Source organism: Psammomys obesus, unplaced genomic scaffold (genome assembly GCF_907164565.1).
Source record: "Psammomys obesus unplaced genomic scaffold, mPsaObe1.curated_primary_1811, whole genome shotgun sequence".
Lineage (NCBI taxonomy): Eukaryota > Metazoa > Chordata > Mammalia > Rodentia > Muridae > Psammomys > Psammomys obesus.
The window spans coordinates 7,626,350-7,649,441 of NW_026596244.1; the positions used below are offsets into that span (position 1 = coordinate 7,626,350).

At 43.4% G+C, this 23,092-nt stretch overlaps 1 protein-coding gene across 6 annotated transcripts in view; it reads right to left on the reverse strand.

The window, feature by feature from the left end:
• The window catches only part of Rapgef2 (Rap guanine nucleotide exchange factor 2), a 221,891-nt gene that overhangs the window by 128,756 nt on the left and 70,043 nt on the right, over nucleotides 1-23,092 (reverse strand). For all 6 annotated transcript variants that reach the window (XM_055596549.1, XM_055596547.1, XM_055596548.1 and 3 more), the window contains 2 exons: nucleotides 21,834-21,890; nucleotides 8,452-8,535 (listed from right to left, as the gene is read on the reverse strand). In XM_055596549.1, coding sequence (XP_055452524.1) covers nucleotides 8,452-8,535; nucleotides 21,834-21,890 — 141 coding nt within the window. The remainder of the gene's footprint in view (nucleotides 1-8,451; nucleotides 8,536-21,833; nucleotides 21,891-23,092) is intronic.

Sequence of the window (23,092 nt, forward strand, 5' to 3'; positions counted from 1 at the left end):
CACACACACACACACACACACACACACACACACACACACACACACACCTAAAAACCTTGTATTCTAAGGCCACTTACTGGATACTAGCAGCGCCAGCATTCCAAGTACCACAAAAGCCTGTCTTTATATGTGCAGCACATCTGTGTGCAGTAGTTATAGCAACCCAATTCCCAGCCTGACCCAGCAACTGAGCTCCCTCCCTAGAGAGCAGCTTTGCCCTGCAACTCAGGTATCACCTCAGAGGACGACTTAAGAGGAGAAAGAACGGTCCAAATAAGGTGAAAGTTTTCTGAATGTTTCAGACCTTTCATTAATACTAAAGCAAAGAGTGCAATAATACCCGAAAGGGTTGTTTTAGTATATGCACTAGTATCTCTATGCATTTACTTTAATATTTAATGTCAAAACAAATTTTAAGTTGAAACAGGACATACCACATCTACAATTAAATTAACTGTTCTCAAACCAAATTCACCGTTGTTTCACTGTTTTCTTTGCCTTGTTTGGAACTGCCCCCCAATATTTCCTGAACACCTTTAACATATACCTTTACCATGTGCCTACCACAGGAACACTACGAGTTGATCAACTTTAGGCAAGGCCCATGGTAACCCAGATGATGCAAGACCTATGACAGTGTGCTGTGCTGATAAGAGGCACAGACAAGCCTGGTCTACTAGCAGAGAAGAGAGTGCAGACAACGCACGAGAATGGTCAAACGCCAACAGGTGCTCAGGAGACAAGTTCACGGACGCCCTTAGCCGTGCCTCACTGCTGGGTAACAGACTACAAATCCCAGGTTCCTGGGATCTTGAAGGGCCATGACTATACGCTGTTTAAGCATCTGGCTTGGGCATCATATTCGGAAAGGTGAATTTCTTCCTCTCTTCATGATTTGAGATTTGAGTTCAAGATATGAAACCAAAGCTCTGAAGCATCTTTGGAACCATGGGATGTTCCTTCCTGTATACGCTGCCACTACAAAAATCATCCTGGGTCATTACCCCAAGGTTCTCACCCAAGAGAAAACCTAGCCTCCATCCCCCATTTATGCAAGCAAAACCAACTATAATGAACACACTAAGCTAACTGACGCCTGACAGGACATTCAGCACACAGCACACACACTTCCTGTGAGCTCTCCTGGGCCCTCTCTTCCATTTTGCTACTTCATTCTTTTTCGTTTTAAACTTTGATTTGTTATTACTCTGTATCTAATGAGGATTGAAGGCACCTCTAGCTGAGCTCTGTCACCAGCCTTCTTACTGCTACACCCTCTGGCTGCTGCTTCTCCATGTAACCCTGGCATTAAATAAAACCATAGGTCATTGAAATGTGCTACCCCCCCCACACACACACACACAAACACGAGAATGTTACCATGATGCTGTTACAAACATTTTTAATTTATAGGGAGAGGAAAGAGCAGTTTAAAAGTACAATTCTACAATTCTGAATCCAGAGGATTCAATAAACTTTATTTTTAAGTGGCTGCTATATTTTTGGCACCCCCTCCCCCTTCAGAACTTCCAAATAGTGAACTCCCAAGTCTGTAAATTGAGGTCCACAAACTTTAGCCTAAAAAAACAAGGGGCAACACTTTCAAAAGCACATATTCACGCTTGAGTGAACACACACACACACACACACACACCAGGGGTTTTGCTAGCTCAGTAGCATCTCTCCTCCCCACGTGCCCCCACTTCTGAATTATTTACAACAATGCAAATACACTCTGAATCATCCGTGTAGCTCCAAAACACGAACACACACATGCACACACACATGTCTATGTACCACTTGCATGCCCTGTCCCCACAGAGCCCCAAAAACGGAGTCAGAGCCCCCAGAACTGGAGCTCTGGACATCTGTGAGCTACAATGGGGGTATTGGGAATCAAACCCTTAATCTCTGAGCCATCTTTCCAGCCACCCTGGTGATATTTCTTGATGATAACATTTTCTCTTTCACCAGTTCAACTCTCACTTTCTGTTCTGGTCTGAACTAATGAGAACAACCCACTGGTACTAACTCCCAGGTGTGTCCCACGCTATTCCTTAGCCAATCCTTAGCCCCATTCTACCGACATGCTACTGAACCTCCCTGCACCAACGAACCAACCTTTTCTTTCTGGAAACTTTTTTTTTTTTTTTGGGGGGGGGGACCTCTGGTAACATGACCTCAGGACCTTTGCATAAGTCTGCCCTCACTCCGCAGTAGTGCTCAGAAGGAGGAAACGCAAGGAGCAGGTTAAGAAGAGTAGGACAGCTCAGGATAACACCATGCATGGGGCTGTGAAATCTCTTGAGGAGCTGTAATAACTGTATCTGCTTTCAGAAGTCAGTTGTGGCATTTTTGTTATCCTATTTTGCAATCTCTTTGGCAAGCAATTCCTTAGGAGATAGGACACTGCTGAAACACTATTCTTTACAGAGTGATTAAGATTCCGCTTTTTTGTTGTTGCTGTTGGGTAGTTGGTTGGTACTGGCTTTTTGGTTTTGCTTGTTTTGGGAAGAGCAATACATGCAGCACTGATTCTTGGTAATTATCTGCTGAACAGAATACTTCACCTATGAAACCTACCACTGGGTTAGCTGTAAGGTAACAGCTCCGGCCCAGCAGGCAGACTGACACACAAACACACAAAGAAATGGGCTTTTATGTGTGTGTATGCTTTGATTATTATCACAGACTCATTTACACACATATTCTTATGTTTGTAGACGGAGATAAAACTAAACATCTTTAAATTAAAAAGAAACTCCTCTGACCCATGTGCCTAAGTGACTATTGCCATTAACGGATGAACTACAAGCCGGAATCACTTTCTCCAGCAAAAATATGTGACAATGAACTGTGTGACATAATGCCTGAAATCAGCAGCTCTACACAGCCTGACTAATTCTGCCACCAGCAGAGGCAGTCCATTCCAGATCAGGATTTAAGTGCTGGAGCTGGGGAGAAGGCTCAGTGGGCAAAGCACTTGCCATCTCATCACGAGGACTTGCATTGCATTATTCACACAAGAAGCCAGTTGCAGCAGACTCTGTAACGTCAGTGCTGGGGTGGAGGAGACAAAAGGATGGAAACACACCAGCCATCCAGCAGAGACCCTGACCCAAAGTATAAGGTGGAAAGTGATGGAGAAAGGCAGCCAACAATCACCTTCTGGCTTCCATATGCTGTGCACACACTCATGCACAAGCATCCACACTACACCAAATGAAGGAAAACACCTATGGCTTTTCTTTGAAAGAAAGAAACTTTAAACAATGTATCTACATGTTGCTTTCCTTTCCATGTAGCTCTGGCTGCCCTAGAACTCACTGTGTAGACTAAGCTGACCTTGATCTCACAGAGATCCTCTTAACCTATGCCTTCCACCTGTTGGATTTGGCAGACACAACCACACCTCTTGGAGGGTTGCTTAACCTAATCCTTAAGTCAATGATACTTCTCACAGGGAAGGAAGGGACTTCTCATTTGTGGATGTTAGCTTTTTTTGGGAGGGAGGAGAGGTGTGAGATGGGGTTCTCTGTGTAGCCCTGGCTGTCCTGGAACTTGTAGTCCAGAATGACCTCAAACTCAGATCTGCCTACCCAAGTGCTGGGATTAAAGACATTACCACCTCCACCTGGCCTGTGGATATTAGCTTTGAATGTTCAGATATGTGTGTTTCGTTGGGAAGAGCCATGGAGGTCAAGAAATGAGTAAAAGGCCATGGGAGACTGTCAAGATAGGGGAGATAGGATGAAGTGCTAAAAAGGCTTAAAGGGGATAGTGTGTTTCTTTCTGAAACTCAATGAGGACAGCTTTAAGAAGATCTATAATTGTTGCTGCTTCCCCCATTTCTCCTCAACATCCAGTCTTAGCCCTCCATGCTTCACACTTCTACTACTGTGATTTCACCAGTGCCTTACCTTGGCACACACAGAGCTTGCCAAACCCATTCCCAAATTCTCATTAGACATACATGCCTTATAGACACACTTAATATCCAATAGAGCCACCCCTCTGCAACATAATTTTCTAGCGAATTATTTTTTTAATGCTATGTCACACCCTTGATAAAATACCACGACTTTTAACAACTTTGCACTTTTAAAAGACGCAGCTGGTCCTATGGCTCTTTATGAAAACTATGGAACATTTAAACTTGTCTTCAATCTCTCATCATGTAACTATGGAATCACACACAGACTGTTTTACTCTCTTGCACTATTAAAAAGCTGGCAACTTCTCAGAGCAATCCCCTGATTATCACGTAGCACTGGCTCGCAGAAGTGTGCCCGTGATTTTCAGCTCAAGCAGTGCATTGTTTGTCACGGGAAACATAACGAGAATACTGTGGCGGCCTCTCAGGACTGAGGAGTTAAATGTCTTTTTCTCTACTTATCCTCATTATAGCTGTCAGCTCTAATTTAAAATGTGATTATTAAGAGGACCATACCACCCTTTCAATTTTTAAAGATTGTGGATGTTTGCTATCAATGAAGAGAAGCACACATTATAAATGGATACAGTCAACATGGCACAAACAGATGCTGTGCACACTCCTTCCAACCTCCTGCTAATACTGCCTGAGACAAAAATTCGTTGACTGTCCTGGCTTTCGAATTAAGTTCTGAGGTTTGCAAACCAGTCCTCTCACTATCGACACCACTACCAAAGTTTCTGCCCCTTCTTCACCTGCACATTGTTCTCCTAATCCATGTAGAGTAACTCCATCCTTCTGTTTTCACTAAAGCTACTGTCAACGCCTCCTCGGTCCCACCTGTGTGCTCTCACTCATGTGCTTCGCTATGTCCGGATTTTCTTTCTAAACACTTGTCAACGGTGTAAATGATAAATCAACTCAAAATTCACCTCCAAGAATTGTCCTTGACTATAGCAACAGGCATTAAAATACTTCTATATTTGAAAGGTTCTGCCTTCCACATTCTCTCCACCAGTTTCCACTGTACTGCCACCTGTTCCATGACATAAGGCAGCTTTTTTGTTATTTCATCCACAATCCCCTCACCTTCCCAAACATGAGAAAGCTAGGTAACAGGCTTCCTTGATATGCTTCAGGGTTGGTTGTGTGATCTCTCTGTAGTGCACAATGAAAATTTTCATTCACATTCGAAAAAAACATGGAAACATGATTAACAATCCATTAAGCACGGTCTAAAATGAGACAGAATAATCCCAAAATACAAAAAAGACCCACAATCCTGATGATACTTCACTGACAACATGGTGCCCATTGAAAACAGACTTAAGGCACCTAAACAGATTAATTTAGTAAATAAGAAGCTAAGCCCCAATCACTGAAAGTCTCTGATGCTTTCATTACAATCCTTTTTGCACCTTCCAAGTGCAAAAGCTAATGGCTTATGGGTTAATGGCCTTTTCTTCCTTCAAGCTTACAGCCTCTACCTTGACCACAGCATAAACAGGAAGGGAAGAGACTGTATACCAGCTGCTCTATTATGAAGGAGATAACTTTAAAAGATGTGAAAGTGAAAAGACTAGCAGAAAACCAGGCTCATACAAACTGGGCTGCAATTAGCATCTCCTCCATGGCGATCCACAGTGCTGTCTAGAGAGACAACTACCCATGAATCTCTACTGCAGCCTTTATCAACAGCACCAGCACACTGACTCTTTCCTATTCAAACCACCTCGGAACTATTCCTAAGGCAACAGCACCCAAGGAAACAAACAACTCCAGCAGAGCAAATGCCACCAGGTGCAACATGAAGCCTATATATAGCTCTGGCCTGTCACTCAGTCTGAAAGACTGCTTCTTCATCCCATTAAAATCCTGACTCACAGGCTTCTGACATGAAGCCAGCGAGAGCTTAACTCATGTCATCCTTCAGAATACTGAGTCCAATGTGCTCACGGAACGGGTCTGAACTGCAAGTCCTCGTTCCTGCAGAGCGGCCGCCTCTCTGAACACTGGGTTCCTTCCAGGAGCTGGAACAAGCTGTCACTTGACTGACGGTGGCTGGGAAGATGCCACCACAGGCTCCCCGTGTGCTCCAGAGCCTCGTCTGCAAGTTTCATTTGTGCTTCAGATACTCCACCAAGATCATCACAATCTTGAGGGTGCTAATTTGCATCCTCCAATGTGCATAAATTCCAAAACACTCATTACAGTAGGACTCATGGTAAACTTAAAGATTTGTCTATTTACAAAATACTGAACTAAACTGTGGAAAGTTATAGACATTGAAAGATAGCAAGAGTAACCCTTTAGAAAGATGTGTTTATGTTATGAAGCAATATTCACACTCTTACACACACATACACACACTTTCTTTAACCAATATAAAGATGGAAAATTATATGTTCTCACTCATGTGGACTACCCATGAATACATAACGCTGCATACTAAAAGACAGGTTTAGAATGAAAAATGTTAGAACATTAAAGAATGACCATCTTGGATGAGATTGCAAAAAACTGACTCCTTTTCCATTGGAAATGTATATAGTTCATTTGTAATATCTTTTTGCACCAAAATCACATAATTTTTACAAATATCCTAGAGCTCAGCATGGGTTTTCTCCTGTCCACATGTCCATGTCCCCATGCTGTGTGTTTGTAAAAGAAGCTTACTATTTGCCCTTCCTCTGGGAAAAGAATCCCTAGAATCACTCTTAGAACCCAGAAGCATTCTAAGGCTGACTACACACCCAAAGTGCCCTGGTCTATACAACGCTACATGAAGGAGAACAGTGAAAGCCGATGACCTAACACAGCAAAGTATCCCTGGCAAGCTGGGCGCAGTACAGCATTCTGGCTGTTTGTCTGTTTGTCCTAATCACTTTATTAACTTAATATCACTATTAGAACCAGCACTGTGACAGCCCTACCATAAGAACAGCACACAAACAGGCTTCCTCACCCACTGATCGTTTTCTCAAAATAATAAAGCTTGCCAGTCTGATCTTGGGAAGCAAAAGGTAAAGAGGCAGGCAAACCTTATACTCTTTTACTTACCCTTTGACCGCCAAGGGCCACCTTCCCCCACTTTCGGTTACCTCGCCCAGGCTAGCCTTAGTCTATAGTGTAAAACCACCTCTCCCCATGTTTCACTGGACCTGAATTTTTATGGAAAAAAAAAAAAGCTCACATCTGTAAAAGAAATTATTTAGACTCCATTTATTTTATTTATGTGAATGTGTACGCCTGTTTGTGTGTGAGTGTGGGAAGCAGAGGAAGCTTTGAGGGAATGTGTAAGCAGTGGATGATGTCCTGAATGAATGTGTTATTGGTAAGAGCCAATGCCTTGGACTTGTGGAAACTGGCAAAGCTTTCTGATCCAGGTAAAAGCATTAACAAACAGCTGATCAGTGTGTTCAGGAACTAGCAGCTGCAGCTGGCTCCTCCCAGCTGACTACAACCTGAGGCTGCCCCTACAGACACCTCCTTCCAACACCAGCTAACGCCTCCTTCCTGGCTGTGCTTGCCGTGTGCATGTGCACAGGAATGCCAGAAGAGGGTGTTGGATCCCCTGGAGCTAGAGTTACAGCAGGCTGTGAAAACACTCAGTGTGGATGCTGGAAACAAAACTTGTGTCCTTTGAAGGAGCAACAAAAGTGCTGGCTCCAGCCTCTAAAATAAATTCTTAACATCACCCTAATCCGTTCAAGGTTTCTTAACCAAAATATAGTTGAACATTTTTGCTGACAGAAAGATAAGATTACATGTTAACCAATTTAGATATTAGTAACATAAAATACTTTGTTAAAACCAAATAGAGGGCTATTTGTGATAAATTCATAATTAGAAAGAAATCTCTCCTGAAACTCAGTAGCTAACCTTAACACAGGTGGGCACGATTTAGGAGATGAGCCTTCCTGCCCCTGATTAATTGGCCCAGAGGTGCACACATGCCCCAGCTGAGCCAATCAGATTACATCCAAGGAAAACAGTCAAACAGCGTAAGTCTTAGCAGCACAAGGTCATAAATCAACAGTCAGGACACGAACGCCAAAGTCATGGGGAGAGGAAGCACAAAGCCAAACCACACAGATGCAAACCAAGAGGCCATATGGTCCTTAGAGGCAGTGAAGTCAAAGCCAGTTCCTGGCTTCATTTCTAGCCCCTTGTGGTCTCAAAAAACGTTCTTTTCTGTAATCAGATGTTTACATCACTGCTTCCCAGAGGTGAGGTCTTCTTTACCAAAGTCAACTTAAAACTATTTGCTATGAACAAAAATGTCCCAAAACACAGGCATTTAACAAATTTTCATGTCACCAACATGTTTTCACACATCCCTGGCTAAGGAAGTTAGAACAATATTTATGACAGAAAACAAACTTTTTATTTTAAGCTGTATGTGTAACAAGGCCAAAGTCCTGCTTTGCTTTCTATCAGCAACTAATTTGGCAAGATAAATCAATTATGCGGAAAAAGCTTCAAGATGATCATTTCATTGTGTGTTTATAACATACCTGCTTCTTGGAAGAAACATGGATTCCTTAATGAACACGGACCCAGAAAGGAGTATATACCAGCAGGTACCAATATCATCAGGACTGGAAAAAAAAAAAAAAAAGACAACAGAAATCAGATGATAATCCATAGCAAAAAAAAAAAAAAAAAAAAAAAAAAAAACATATATAGCAGATGGTATAATAATCCATGCTGCACACAAAATCACAAAAGGCAACAACAGCATACAACATACTTAAAATACCATTACTGAAGTATCAGAGGTGCTCTTCACACTGTTACCACTAAAACATTAACGTAATTACATTTAAATGTACTGTATTTAAATGTTTTAGATTTTCCTGTCAGTCCAAGTTTTATTTCTCAGTCTAGTTTTTTGAATAGGAAATTCTTTCACTGCATCAGTGAAACAAAAAACACAGACCTGCATGGAACTGGGTCTATTCAAGCCTTTCCCTATGTGCCTTGTTGCTACCTTCTCTGTCACACAGTATTCTCTGCATTTCTTCATGTATTACAGGTGCAGTAACTAGACAGATGCTTACACCTTCTTACAAAAAAAAAAAAAAAAAGTAGTACAATCTCATGAACTTTCTTCCCTTTGTGGAAAGTATCTCTCCTATTCGGAGACAGCCCTGTGCACAACACTCAAGCCACCCCCTGGTGGTTGTTTCAATTTAACCATATTGGGGGTGGGGGAAGGTAAGCGATCCTGAAAATTGTGGTGTCTGTCAAGGTGTCAGTATTAACCATGTCTTCCTCAACACAAGGCAACTGGAATACAAGGTTCAAAACTAGTTTCTACTTTTTCTGATAAAAAGATAAAAGCACTGTATTAGGAAAGATTTTTTTAAAAGGTATTTTAATATATTCTCACAATGTTGCCTTTATGACAAACAGGGTGATACAGAGAAATGAAATTTTCCTTCCAAGCTTTAAACATTTTTTTAATTATTTTATGTGTATGGGTCTTTTGTTTGCATACATGTCCACGAACTACTTACTACATGTGTGCCTGATGTCTACAGAGGCCTGAAGGGGGCTATGAATGCCCTGGAACTGGAGTCACAAACAATTACTAGCTGCCCTGTGGATGCTGGGAACTGAACCTGTGTCCTGTGGAAGAGTGGGCAGTGCTCCTAACCACTGAGCCATGTCTCCAACCCCAAGGGAAAGCCAATCTCAGGAACATCAGACATTAAGGTTTATCACCATGCACACAGCCTGAGGCAAGTTAACAGGATTAAGCGCTAATGGTGACTGCGTGCAGATAATTACTCCATCTTTCATAAGCATAAAGCACAACGCCAAGGCCTGTGTGACACGGAGAATACAACTGTGATTGGCTTTTTAGAGAGTTCAAATCTGTCACCTCTAAAGGCAAATGAACGCAAAGTGTGAAGTTTATCAGCTCAGTCTCCCTGCCACCCATCCTAAAACACACACCAACTGACAGGCTACCAGCGTTCAAAGTCGATGAAATACCTTGACAGCAAGCATTCGGGCACCCTGAAGAGCCACTGATTGCCGTATAATTAGGCGTGACTCTTTCTATCAGAAAATCTATGGAACAGATTTGAGGGTATGAAAATGAGAAAATGGGTCTCAGTCACTATCACCAACATGAATTTCTCTGGCAGGTGCTGTCCCAGTTTGGATAAGCATCCTCCAAAGGCCCATGTGTTGAGGACTTTGTTCTGAGACCCTGGTGCTACTGGGAGGTGACGGAACCTTTAATATTCGGGGCCTGGAAAGAGGGCATTAGGTCACTGGGGTTGTGCTTTTGAAAGGAGTTAAGGGACTCGGTCTCAGTTTACTTTCATCACAGAGGGAGTTTTCTCAGCCACCATTCCTCACCAGGATATACAAAACTGCACCTCACAGCAGCCCATAAACAGTGCCCGTTAGCAACCATGAGACAAGAAAGAGCCTTCTCCTTGCATGTTATCTCTGTTTTGTTGCAGTGATGAAACTCAAAGGCATCGAATTGCAGTGACCTTTGCAAATGAACTAAGGGTAACAGATATGAGTAGATCTCTTCCCAAGAGACGCTGGGGCCAACCTGCAGAAGTCATGCCTTCTGAGTGAGCATTTGCAGAGATAAGCAACGAGGGCTTACTGAGCACACAAACCACTTACTGTGTGCCAAGACAGACATGGTTTCTTCACTGTTGTACTGTCCCTCTCAGGATTCGAGGTTTTTACCATAGTAAGCTAACAATAACTAAGAATAAAAAAGAGTATATCTTATTTTAAAGATGTTCTGGATGGAGTGAGCTAGAAACAAATCCTTCCTTTGTTTGGTATCCACCCTCTACAGAATGTGTTCACTTTCCACTCTGAAAACTCCACGTCTGAAGCCTCCGTTTCTGTGATGCCCTGGGCTCTCACAAAGCACTGCATCAGCCCTGCCCAGCCTCCTATCCTGAGTATGTCTGGGATAGCTGATACCAGAGGGTCTTACTTTTACATGTGTGAAGTAAAAAGTTTGCTTTTTAGTAACAAACTAGAGCTGTCAGAACAATGTTCAGTCCTGCAGTAGAGCAGGAAACAGTTCTAGGTTTACATGGTATCAATCGGGACATGGTGGCGCACACCTATAATCCCAGAAGGCTGAGGCAGGAGAGTCTAGGCCAGCTCACTTACAAGGAGAGACCTTGCCTCTATAGCTAAACAAACATACACATAAAACTGAGATCTCTCCTGCACATACGCTGGCAATGAATCTAGTTAACAGAAGACCGACAATACAAATCCGAGGAGCAGTGGTAACAATGTTGTCATTGCTTTCAGGACTAACCCAGTCCTCTCAACTTTGACAAATTATCCAGGATGCTAATCTTCCAGATTGTCTGTCCCAATCAATTCCCTCATTTCTGATCACTTAACGTGCAGTTGATTCTTCAATCAACTTTGTGTCTTTTAAACAAATATCCTAGATGATAGTCATGGACAGGTCCTTTATCAAAGGTCTCCATAATGAACCTACATGGAGGGGGGGCGCAAAAGAAAGCTATCCTGCTGTCAGTATTCACACAATTTGACATATATGTATTAAACAAATCAGGTTTCGTGTTTAAAATAATGAGCTAAGAGCCATATTCAAGGGTTGTTGAAAAGGCAAAAACTACCACTGATCGTTTCTAAATAACAGTGTGAACCAATAATGATGGGCAGGAAAGAAAATAAGAAGAGTAAGGAGCACCAAACAGCAAGGCTATAACATATTTTTTAATATCTGAAATATATCTGTAGCACATAATCAAAGCTGAAAACCAAGAAATCTGTTTCAATGATCAAAGTCATTTTTTTTTCTTCCTATGAATGCTTTATGTGGAGTATATGCTAAGAAGTGTAATGGGCCAGGTTTTGAAGACACTGCATCAGAATATAGGAAGTTTCTCATGCTCTTTTGGCTGTGTTTATGATGTGAAATTCAACACCTGTTTATTGTAAGTGTAGCTTTCCTACTGTTAATAAATGTGCTCTATTAAAAAAAATCTCTCAAATCTGAGCCAAATGCACATGCTAAGAAGATTCACAATTTGCAGAAGGGTCTAAGAATGAGAACTATGGTAGTCACTGAATTCAATTCCAACCCACCCCCTCCTACGATGGACACAATGAAATACACAACAGCCTGGCAGTTGATGAGACATCCTAAAAGATTCCTGGCTTTGTCATCAGCAGGAAGAGAAAGAATAAAGTGCAGAAAAACAAAAGGTAAGCAGATCACAAAGTGATCATGATGCCTTCCAGAACAGTCAGACTAAAATCCGTTTACATGACCTGTCCTGCCTCATGCTCAGCCAAACTGCAATCAATGTTAAGTCCATAATCAGAATGCTATCACCTCATTCTCCACTGTGCTTTAAATAAGCCACAGTATGCTGGCTGCTTCCCTGTCTGCTCCATCAGAACTCTGCCTCTCTGCCGGGAGGCCTGCTGCTTGTCCCACCCTCCAGATGTCTGGAGTGGTTGGAACCTCTGAATGCCAAGCATCTACCCATCCCATCCAGGGTTGTGTTTTACGCTGCCTCTCTCTCCTCCAACTAAACTGACATGGCCTGTGCTGGTTAACTTGTCTCCTTAAGTTTTAGCTGTAAGCTATTTTCTTAACTAGTGATTTATGGCTGAGAGCCTCGCCCATTGTGGGCGGAGCCACCCCTGGGCTGCTGGTTCTGTGCTCTAAAAGGAAGCTGGCTGAGCAAGCCATGTGGGTGGCAAGCCAGTGAGCAGCACCACTCCATGCCCTCAGCATCAGCTCCTACCTCCAGCTTCCTGCCCTGTTTGAGTTGCTGTCCTGACTTCCTCCACTGATGGACTATGATCTGGAATTGTAAACCAAATAAATCCTTTCCACCCAACTTGCTTTTTGGTCACAGTGTTCCATTGCAGCAATAAACAGAAAGCCTGACTATGACATGGCACCTTCCACTGAGCAGAATTGTGTGCCTGGCCTAGCAATATCTAATCGGTATCAACGCTCAGGTAGTTGAGACCAAGACACACTTATGTTATAGTCACAGCCCTTCGATGGGACAGAGTCCCTGAGCAGACCACAGGCAGGAAGTAAAGGCACCATGCAGAAAGCTCAAGGATGGTGGTACTCTCTCTCCCGTTGACCACATGATTTTAATAAAGTTAAATTCTAAGGTTTAGGTCCTCAATCTTGAAACCAGGCATCACCAGCTTCTTCACAAAGTTACTTTGGTTTTAATACAATAGTTTAGAGTGAAAAGGGCACTAATTCTCTTTACTGCCTCGGTTTGGCTACCTGACAGCTGACACTCATTTAGCATAGCACACTTTTCTACCTATTCCTTGGCGTCCTGAAAACCCCAATGTCCCTGCTTTTGATAGTACTGTTTCTCTGGTAAAGTTAGTTTTTATCACCGTTCAAGTTCGTCCGAGTGGTTGAGCATCTCTCTGGTAAAGTGAGTCGCTTTCTTCCTAGCTTCCCTGAGTTCACAGGGCACAGTCACCAGGGTAGGGATTGGCCACTGTTTTCCCCATTAGCCTCTGACTCATCAGTCCCATCAATACATGCACTCCATGACCCCTGGTTGCTGGTTAGGACGTTTGTTTGTTTGTTAAACTGGTCTCATTTGTAAAGCGCATGTTTACATACCTTTACTTCTCAGAGCACCGTGGTGCATGTATGACAGTCAACTCAGAGAAGCAGATTCTCTCCTTCTGCAGGACCTGGAGCATCATTCAGGTCTTATCAGCCTGGGCAAGCAAAAACTTTTACTAACTAAACCGTATTTGCAGGCCCATTCCTCATCAAAGTCAAAGATGTGACCTTCAATTCTAGAGTTAAGTTCAAAGAACTTGGTAATATCCTCCAAGCCCACGTGGTGGCAGTGTCTGTACATGAGAGTGCGCCTTGCACACTGTTAGAACAGGAAGCTACTGTAAACAGTCCCGCTGACGGTGACGGGATGTTGAAAGAGTGACACTAATTTAAAAAAAAAAAAAATCATTATCGGGCCAGAAAGAAACTTCTGAAAAGTCTATTGACCGGCTAATAGGATGTGAGCCTGGTCAGCGGGTTTGTCTAGTCACCAGGAAGGCAATGACAACAGGCTGGAGGAGAAGAGGGCTGCAGGAGTGGGCTATGGGGAAAAAACAACATGGAGGCTCACACAGCCTTCAGCTCAACACTGTCAGCAGAGAAAGTGACGGGCCAGAGTCACAGCACCAAACAGAATCCACAACTCTCCAAGAAAGAGTGTCATGCTGCCATGGACCAGCAAGAGGGAGCCATGAAGCACCTCTCTGTACTTCAGTGGGCATCTGAAGTCAGACCAGCAGATAGCGATCACAGAGCAGTGGAAAGCAAAGCCAGGGAGTGGGTCACATCTGTGGGTCAGAGCCGAAAGGAACACGTTTCCCCGTGGTATGGCAGAACTGTCACCCCTACCAATGTGAGGGGCAATGCAGAAAGAAAGCAAGGGTACTGGGCCGCCCTGGATGGAAGACCACAGCCCCAAGCTGCTGGCACCCAGGGAAAAGCAGGCAGCACCCTAAAGGGTCCCGCAGCAAGTGGAGACAGCAGCTACACAGCCTGCTTCCCTGACTGTCTGCTCACTAGGTGACATCAGGTAAACGCAGAGCTCTAATGCACAGGGCCACAGGATGGTCCCTTAACTGAAGCCCTAAAGAAGGCTAGGAGCTTGCATTTTGCTGGCTAACACTGTGATTCTTCTTCTGACTGACTCAGACTTGTACTCTCAAATAATAATGCGCAAGAAAGAAAGGAAAAAGAGAGAGAAGAGAAGGAAAGGAAAAAGAAAAACCTACACCGAAAACAACTTTCCTTGTTTATGATAAATCATCCTGGGACTGCTCTGGTCAAAGGTTTTCAAGACCAAGACCCCTGGAGGCCCGTCCAGGCTCACTCGCTACTGCGGGAGCTGGGCAGGGTTTCCTGTGAACACAGTGTTCCAGGCCTTAAAAAGTTCTACCCCTGGCTGCCTGCCAGCAAGCAGATGGCTTTCCACATCCACAGAAATTTCAGTCTTTCTCACCATAGGACGACTATTGTTGTTTATTACAGAGTCTGATAACTGTGTTTCTTTTGCTCCTTTGTTCAGATTTTAAGCTATCAACTCAAAGACAAAATTTCTATCAATTACTTTTGTGTAGTTAATGAGACAAGCCAAAGCTCATTAGATAAAACTGTTGCCACACATCCAAGCAACTACTCAAGCCAAAAGAAACACACTTGCAAACATCATTTAATTAATTAGATGCTATTTGTATATTTCAGAAATATTTCTAACAAGGGTTTAAAAAAAAAAACCTTCAGCACTTTTATTTTCCACCTTCAGAAGGGCAGTATTTTATAATAAATACAGTTCATTATACTAAAATAGATGTAATGTTAATGTCCATGATCCAGAAAAAAATAACATTTAAAACATAGAAGGTATTTCCTATTTCCTCAAAGTTCTAAATTGTAAGGAAATTACTTCACTTTTAAAAGCTGAAGTGAAAGTTGGGAGTAACACACCTGTGTTTCCAGCACTCAGGAGGGTAAGGCAGGAAGATCACTGCAGGTGTGAGGTCAACCTGGAGTTCCAGAGCAACCCAGGCTACAGACTGACATCTTGTCTCAAACATAAATGCATGTAACTAAGCAAAAGACAGAACAGAAGCACCATTTCAGTGTTTGCTTTTCTCAAAATCCTTATTCTACCACATGACAGGTTTGAGATTGACAAAGTAACATCAGGGAGAAGGACAAGGACTGGTAAATACTAGGAACCTTCAGCCTTACTGAAAATACGGGGGAAAGTAGACATCAAATGATAATTCATCTAAACAGCATAATGAACAGTATGAAATACTGGACTAACAGAGCCAGACATTGCGTGGGCTCTTGATGCTGGCATTCTTAAGCTAACAGAAGTCACTTGGAAATGAAACAGCATTACACTAGGAGTTATGAAGTTATGCAATGACCATTTTTCAACAAAGATATTATAAACTGCATAACAATAAATCAAATCAGTTACTCAGCTGCACTAAGAGCAGAGGGACAACACGACCACAGACTGGAGGAATAATCAAATTTAAACAGGCAGTCCAACCTTAAAACTGACTGGGGGACTGCTAAGGGCTAGTGACTTACACGCTATAATTTCATCCTCATAAGACACCCTCTCTCACCTGGGATAATTCGGCTCTCACAGAAGGAATAACCTGCAAACACCCAGAGAGATCTGAGCCCAGTCTGTCTCAAACTGGCTTGTGGCATTCCCAGTCCACAATGAATGCATACAAAGTAAGCCTCCTTGATCTATGAACATTAAATAATGGTTTTTATTCACTGGACAGTTTCACAGACAACAGAAAACAAAAATACCTAAATAAACATGCCAACTTGCAGATGACTAGCCTCATCTATGAAAAAGCTAAGTCTTTACAGATAACATGTTTCTTCAAATAAATTAAAAACTTATTTTTGTCATTTTGTCTGTATACACATAAGCATGTGTTAAAATTCTTAAAACCTGGACAAAGAAGATATTTTTAAAAAGGCAGTCGCATGGCTCTGGGTAAGAAAGGAAAGGAGAAAAAGTCTTTTTTGCAAGACAGGTAGAGCAACACGATATAAATAGCAGATGAAGTACTTACTTTGTAATAAACAAAGGCTATAATGTAAAATAAAAGCTCAGCCACATCCAGAAAAGAGAAATTGTATTATGCAGTTATTGGGGGTGGAGAAGCAGACAAAAGAGGAGTTTCTCTATGGTAGGAGACCCTGAAGCAACTTACAGTTTGTAAGAAAAGGCAGAAGAGAATGGGTAGTCACTGGACAGGAAAAGGATCTCTCTTCCTATTGGGAGAAGAGAGACAGAGGCAGTAGAGGCAGGTAGTCAAGTACTGAAGAGAAAAAGTAATGCCCCAGGCCAGGTTCACGGAGTGAGGACAGCAGCAGGGAGGTGTCTGCCCTACAACCAGAAAGCCAAGCCAACACGTAAACAGAATGCTAAAAGCACAGAGCTCTCAGCTGAGTCTCGCTAAACTGCACATTTACAGATTTAATGAAAAGGCTTTACTTTAGCAAGACTGCAGAGGCCTCAAAGCAGCTGTTTCACAGAGGAACAATTTCCTCTCCTGAAATGAAGAGATACACCATTAAAGTGCTATGAGAAGTCTTTTAGAGATCAAAGGACCCCGTCAATCTGGATGTGGAAAAGGACCACTGAGGCACAGCTGTACATAGGGAAGGTCCAGGTATGCACACGTGTGGTGTGTACACTTTCTCCAGGGGCTGGCTGCTTCTTCATACAGGTTGTTAACACTTCAGTTACAACTGCCCTGTGAATACAAATGAGGAGGTCGGCCAGCCCGTTAGGAAGAGGCAGAGCAGACTGGCTTGACGAACTCAGTCATAACGCCGCGATGTGAGACAAGCCAGTCTAAGAATCCCGTCAAATTCCCAGCTGACAGCCCTCCGCTTCTCTGACGGTATGTTACGATTTTCACTGTTCTCATACAGGTTTGTATCTCACTTCAAGTTAAATTTTATTCTTTTTAACCTTGTATGTATGACACATACACATACATGTGCACATCCACGCATGCAAATGAAGGTACAGGCATGCCACACGGCACGTGGGGAGGTCAGAACTTAAGCTCAGGCTTTCTTCCCTGCCTTCTGCCTTGTATGAAACAGGGTTACTGTGTTGTTTTGCCCGTGTGCAGCAGGCTAGCTGGACCTGGAGCTGCTGGGGATTTTCCTGTCTCCACCTTCTCTTGCAGTGGGAGCCTTGGGATTACGGAAGTACGCAGTGAAGTGTCCAGCTTTACAGCCTTCTATAATTTGCCCTCAGGCCTTCACACTTACATCACAAGTACTCTCACCACTGATTTATCTTCCCAACCCTCAGATTAAATTTTTACAGACAGCTCTAAATGAAAGAAAGTTCTGTGATAGCTGGCTTTAGCTGTCAATTTGATAAAATTACCTAAGAAGAAAGACTCAAAGAGGGATGTGCTAGATGGGGCTGGCCCCTGGGTATCTATAGGCAACTGTCTTAATGATGTTACCCAAGGCGGGAAGACCCAGCTGTGGGCAGCACCAGTGCCCAGGCAGGGAGTCTGAACCATACACGAATGGAGAGATGGAACCGAGCAAAAACAAACAAGAACAGGGCTCTTGACTGCAGCCATATCCATAGCTACACCACAATCCTCCACTGTGACTTCCCCACTATGGTGAAGTATTACCTGGAGCTGTGAGCTAAACACTCCTTCTCCCCTAAGTGCATTCCATTAAAGTATTTACTGCAGCAGCAAACAGGTCCCTCAGTCTAGGAATTTAGCATTCCCCCAAGACAGTAAAATACTCAGCTTATGTTACCAAGGACAAGGCAGTTGAGAGGATCAGAATGCAGTTTCTGCTGTGTGAAGTTCAACTACTTTGTGTAACGTATTTGTTTGCCAGGGAGGATGTCACTCTGAGCCAGGCTAGCCTCTTTCTTGCTCCTCCTTCCCTACCTAAGCCTTCTGAGTGTCATGGTTCCAGGCATGAACAACCATGTCTGTACTGATTTTACCTAACTTTCTAAAGCTGACAACTACAGCCCAGCCCTCAAAGGTCTTCTCCAATTTTTGAAAGAAAAAAAAAAATGCTATTTTATCAGAACTACAACTCTATCCCTCATTTCAACACAATGCAAATGGGGGCCAGTGGCATATTGTTGACTTACGTTAAACTAAGACACCAAGAGAGTTAGGGCATCACTGTCATAAGGTAAACAAAGCCTTAAAGCAGCTAAAACCTTGGAGGACCAAAAAAACAAAACATAAATCATCACAGCAATGCTGATAATAACCCTGATACCAGCAGCTAACACTCCTGTGCCTTCCCTAGAGCTGAACACACCCTCAGGGGGGAAGCAAGAGCTCTCAGAAGGGCACATGTCCATGGGAGGGGTGCACTCTCTCAGGAGGGATGCAGAAGTCCTGAGAAGGGGTGCCCATGCCCTCAGCAGACATACATACAACCTGAGAAAAGATGCTGGTTGAAGGGCTATGTACATCTTATTCTAGAGAAATTACATTATTGTTTTGTTCTAGCAATGAGGAAAACGTAGTAGAGTGCTGGATCAGTGCTTAAGAGGACTATCCGCTCTTCCAGACATCCCGAGTTCAATTCCCAGCAACCACATGGTGGCTCACAACCATCTATAATGTGATCTGATGCCCAGTTCTGGCGTGCAGGTGTCCATGCAGATAGAGCACTCATTTACATAAAAAGAATACTATATTTATCTCATGAATTATTAAAGCCATAGCACACAAACAGTAAGGAATATGGCTCATCATCTCTTGCTCATAAATGCAAAGTCTGAAAGTGTTTGATATTCTGACTGTACTTTTCTTCATACCGAGCTCCAGGGAAAACGAGATCCATCACTTCTCTCCAAGGTCCTCAAAGCAGATCCCCGGAAGAAGGTATTATTAGGATATTGTGGCTTTACATACACAACAAACACAGCTGTTCTTCAAACCTCACTTACACAGACTAGCAAGAGCAGAAGCATGCCAGTTACAGGACCACAAAAGAAAATGTCTCATTTATACTCTAAGTACATCAGCAAAATGCCAAAAACCCAACTACATGAATCTGCAGTCAGACTCTATGAATTTTTATTATCACGAAACCAAGATGTACTGTGTATCCAGACTTTCCATTGCTCACTACCACTGGAAATTAATCCTAAAGGGACAAATGTGAGCAACTGGGAGAACCACGTCAAACGCACTTCATCTGAGACTACTGGGATATGAGTGTGCATTGCCAGCAGGTGTAACAAGTACCCAGGATGTTTAAAAACATTGGCACGCCCCTAATAAAAAGGAGAATTACGGTTGTGTAGACAGGAGTGCTGGGGGGCTCTGGTTGCTACCATAAGCCCTTTGGGAGCATGGTGGCAGGGGGTAACTGAGTGTTCACTGTCAAATCAAGAACACTATCATTTCTAGGGGGCCATGGTTTAAAAGGGGCTGGAAAATGTTGGTGGCTGAGGCAGGAAGAGAAGCTGCAAAACCCTAAGATCCGGCTTTGAGTCCAGATGCCACCTCAGGTCATGGGAGCTAGGGTAATGTCTGACCTTCTCAGAGCTCCGTCTCCTGCATGCGGGGCAATGAGAACTGCTGCCTCAAGAGCCATCTACAGAGATTAAGTAAGCCAGTGCACGGCACGCACTTACAGAGCCTGCAGGAGGTACCGTCATGGGTCTAAGTAAGCCAGTGCACGGCGCGCACTTACAGAGCCTGCAGGAGGTACGGTCACGGGTCTCCCCCAGCTCACACCTCAGAGGGGAAGGACAAGACGACAGTGTCTCCCGTACAGAACTGCCGAGGAATGTACAGTAACATTCCCTGGAGGCTTCCACCTGGGCATCTGCGCGCCTACTCCACAGGCTCCGAAGGCAGGCAAGCACTGCAGCTCCTCACACCTCCGTTTCTTTACAACTACATTAAAAGCGTTTTCCTCTCAGTGGCCAGTTCTTGTTACCAATTATTCCTTGGTTAACTACTACACATGCTCTGCCATTGAAACACAACAGCTGCATGAACAGCAATCACTCTCATATGCCGAAGCCTAAGAATGATGCCAACTCCTCCAAGTACTAACCCTGTGTGTCTAGGCCCCTCCTCCTGCAGCTAGCTCCTCAGCTACTGCCTTTCGCATCCACTCACCCTGACGCACCCCTCTGGCTCCCATGCATTGTTTAATGTTGCCTTGGAGGGTACATGAAGGGTTGGGGGCACTTGTTCGTAGTGCTTTGTTGCTTGAAACCAGACACCAAGCTCCATATTAAATGAGACCTGGAGAGATGGCTCTGCATCTAGGGACTCCTGCTTCATACAGAGCCCTGAGGATTGGCTTTCCAGTGAGAGACTCACACAAACGTGATGTACATCGCTGCTCTTTCACAGGGTGGCTGGCAGCTACCACCACTTCAGAGCAGTGAGTGAAGCCTTCCGCCTGCATCTTCCGTCTGCTCCACCTGCACCTCTGACACCGTTTATGGAGATGGCCCAAGGCCTCTGCAGACTATGGAACACATTCTGAGACCTAGTGCAAAGGGCCCCAACGTCTCCTGAGGCTCCCTCTCTCCTCCTCACCCATCTCTATGCTCCCAAGTATCCCAATTTTGTCACTTTTCCTGTCATTCCATTTCTACCTTGCTCTATAGATTAGAAACTCCTTCGGGGAGTAGATTTTTTTTTTCTCTTTCAGCACGTATTCCCCAAATAGGCCTGGAAAGGTGTAACTATTTTAGTAAGTGCTACGAGAAGCAGGCTGGGGTCAGCACAGCAGTCATCAAGGTAAATATTATCGACTAGTGAGTACAGCTGGGCAGCTTTATGCTCAGAATCAGTATCTGTTCCTCTGGATTTACCACATTCCTTAAAAGCCAGTTGCTAGCTTTTAAGAAATATGCTCCACAACTTTAAAGAAATATTAGTTCAATTTTTAGAAACAAAATATGTAGAAGCTCATTGCCCTGTTCCTCGACTGAGCCGCCTGCTGTGGCTGGGGGAAGAGTTGTTTCTTATGCTTGAAGAACGCGCGCTACTTGATATTCCACAACAATAATGGAGAATTCCTGACAACACGAAATCCTATCTCTACCTCACATGAGGTGTAAATATACACGGGAACTGGCCGTCTTAGTCCTGCAATCAGTTGAATGTCTCAGATTTCTCAACTATGGGAAGTCAATTAACTTCTCCAAGCCCCATCCTCCCAAAGGCTAGGTTAACTGAGCCAGGCTGCTGCTAACCCTCTGTGACACTGATGGAGCTGGCCACTGCGTCATACAATGTATAACCAGAAAGGAATACCTACTAGTACAGAACTTCATTCGCTTCATGTCTTTCATATCTCACAGCTTCACACATTAACCTGTAAGAGAGAAGGACAGTAGCCATTAGAAACAGCCAAGAAACTCAAATAAGCCATGGAGTGAAATTTCAAGTTCATGACTTTCATATGCTCATTTTAATTATTTACCTTTAAAATGAGTATTGATAGTACTAGAATTGGAATCCAATAAAACAAATTAAAATCTGTCCCACCTATGTCCCAAACACAATTCCACCTGTAGGCTAGAAAATGAAGCATCTAACAGGAGCCAGGCCTCACATGTACTTTGCGGGGTATTTCATACTTTGTAAATGGCATGCAGACAAAGTATGCTCCCCAAGATAAATGCACTAGAGAAGGAGTAGGACCCCAAGTCAGAAAGGAAAACCTATTAATTTAAAAAGTGGTAATACCATACACAACTCAGCACTAATGGTACTGAACAATACGGAAATTCCAGCCAATGCAGGCTTTTATTGACTCATTTTTACTATTTATAGTTTATTCACTTTGAATCCCACCTGTCGCTCCCTCCTAATCACACCCTCCCTCCCTGACTCATTATTTTATGATGAATGAGCAAATAGAGCCTTCAGAACTGAAGGGTTTGTCATTTCAGCTGATACACCCTGATTTTAAAAAACCTGTGAAAATGTGAATGTTTAAAATATTTAAAATGTTTAAAATATTCAAAATTTTCTCAAGAACATCATCAAAAAGTATCATATATATATATATGCGTGACTATTTCTTCTCATGAAAACGCTGCCACCACGACAGACACAACATTCCAGCAACCTTAGATAGCTGGAACTCAGGGAACACTGGGGTCCATCTCTCCTGCTTGACCTCAACAAAATCGCAGGTGCTTACTCCTCCTGCTACACCTCCAGGCAGGGATTCAGCTTGATATAGCCACAGCCATCTCGAGTCAAAATGGCCATGACTACCCCTTGGTAATCCTGGACCCTTGCTGTAATATCTCAGCATACTTCAAGTATTCAAAATCATGCAGGTGGAATATGAAATTTTACAACACTGACTCATGATGCTGTTAGAGTCAGCTAAGTACCTGATAACCTGGGTGTTAGCTTAAGAAAAATAAGGTTCAACTGGAAGGAAGTAAATTTTGTGCTGAATGCTTGGTAAGCCCCCTCCCTACTTCTGACCTGGTTCACTCGGGCCTACTACGCCTGCCCTGGCTGGGACTGCAGTTGTACCACGGAAGTACAGTTTCAGTC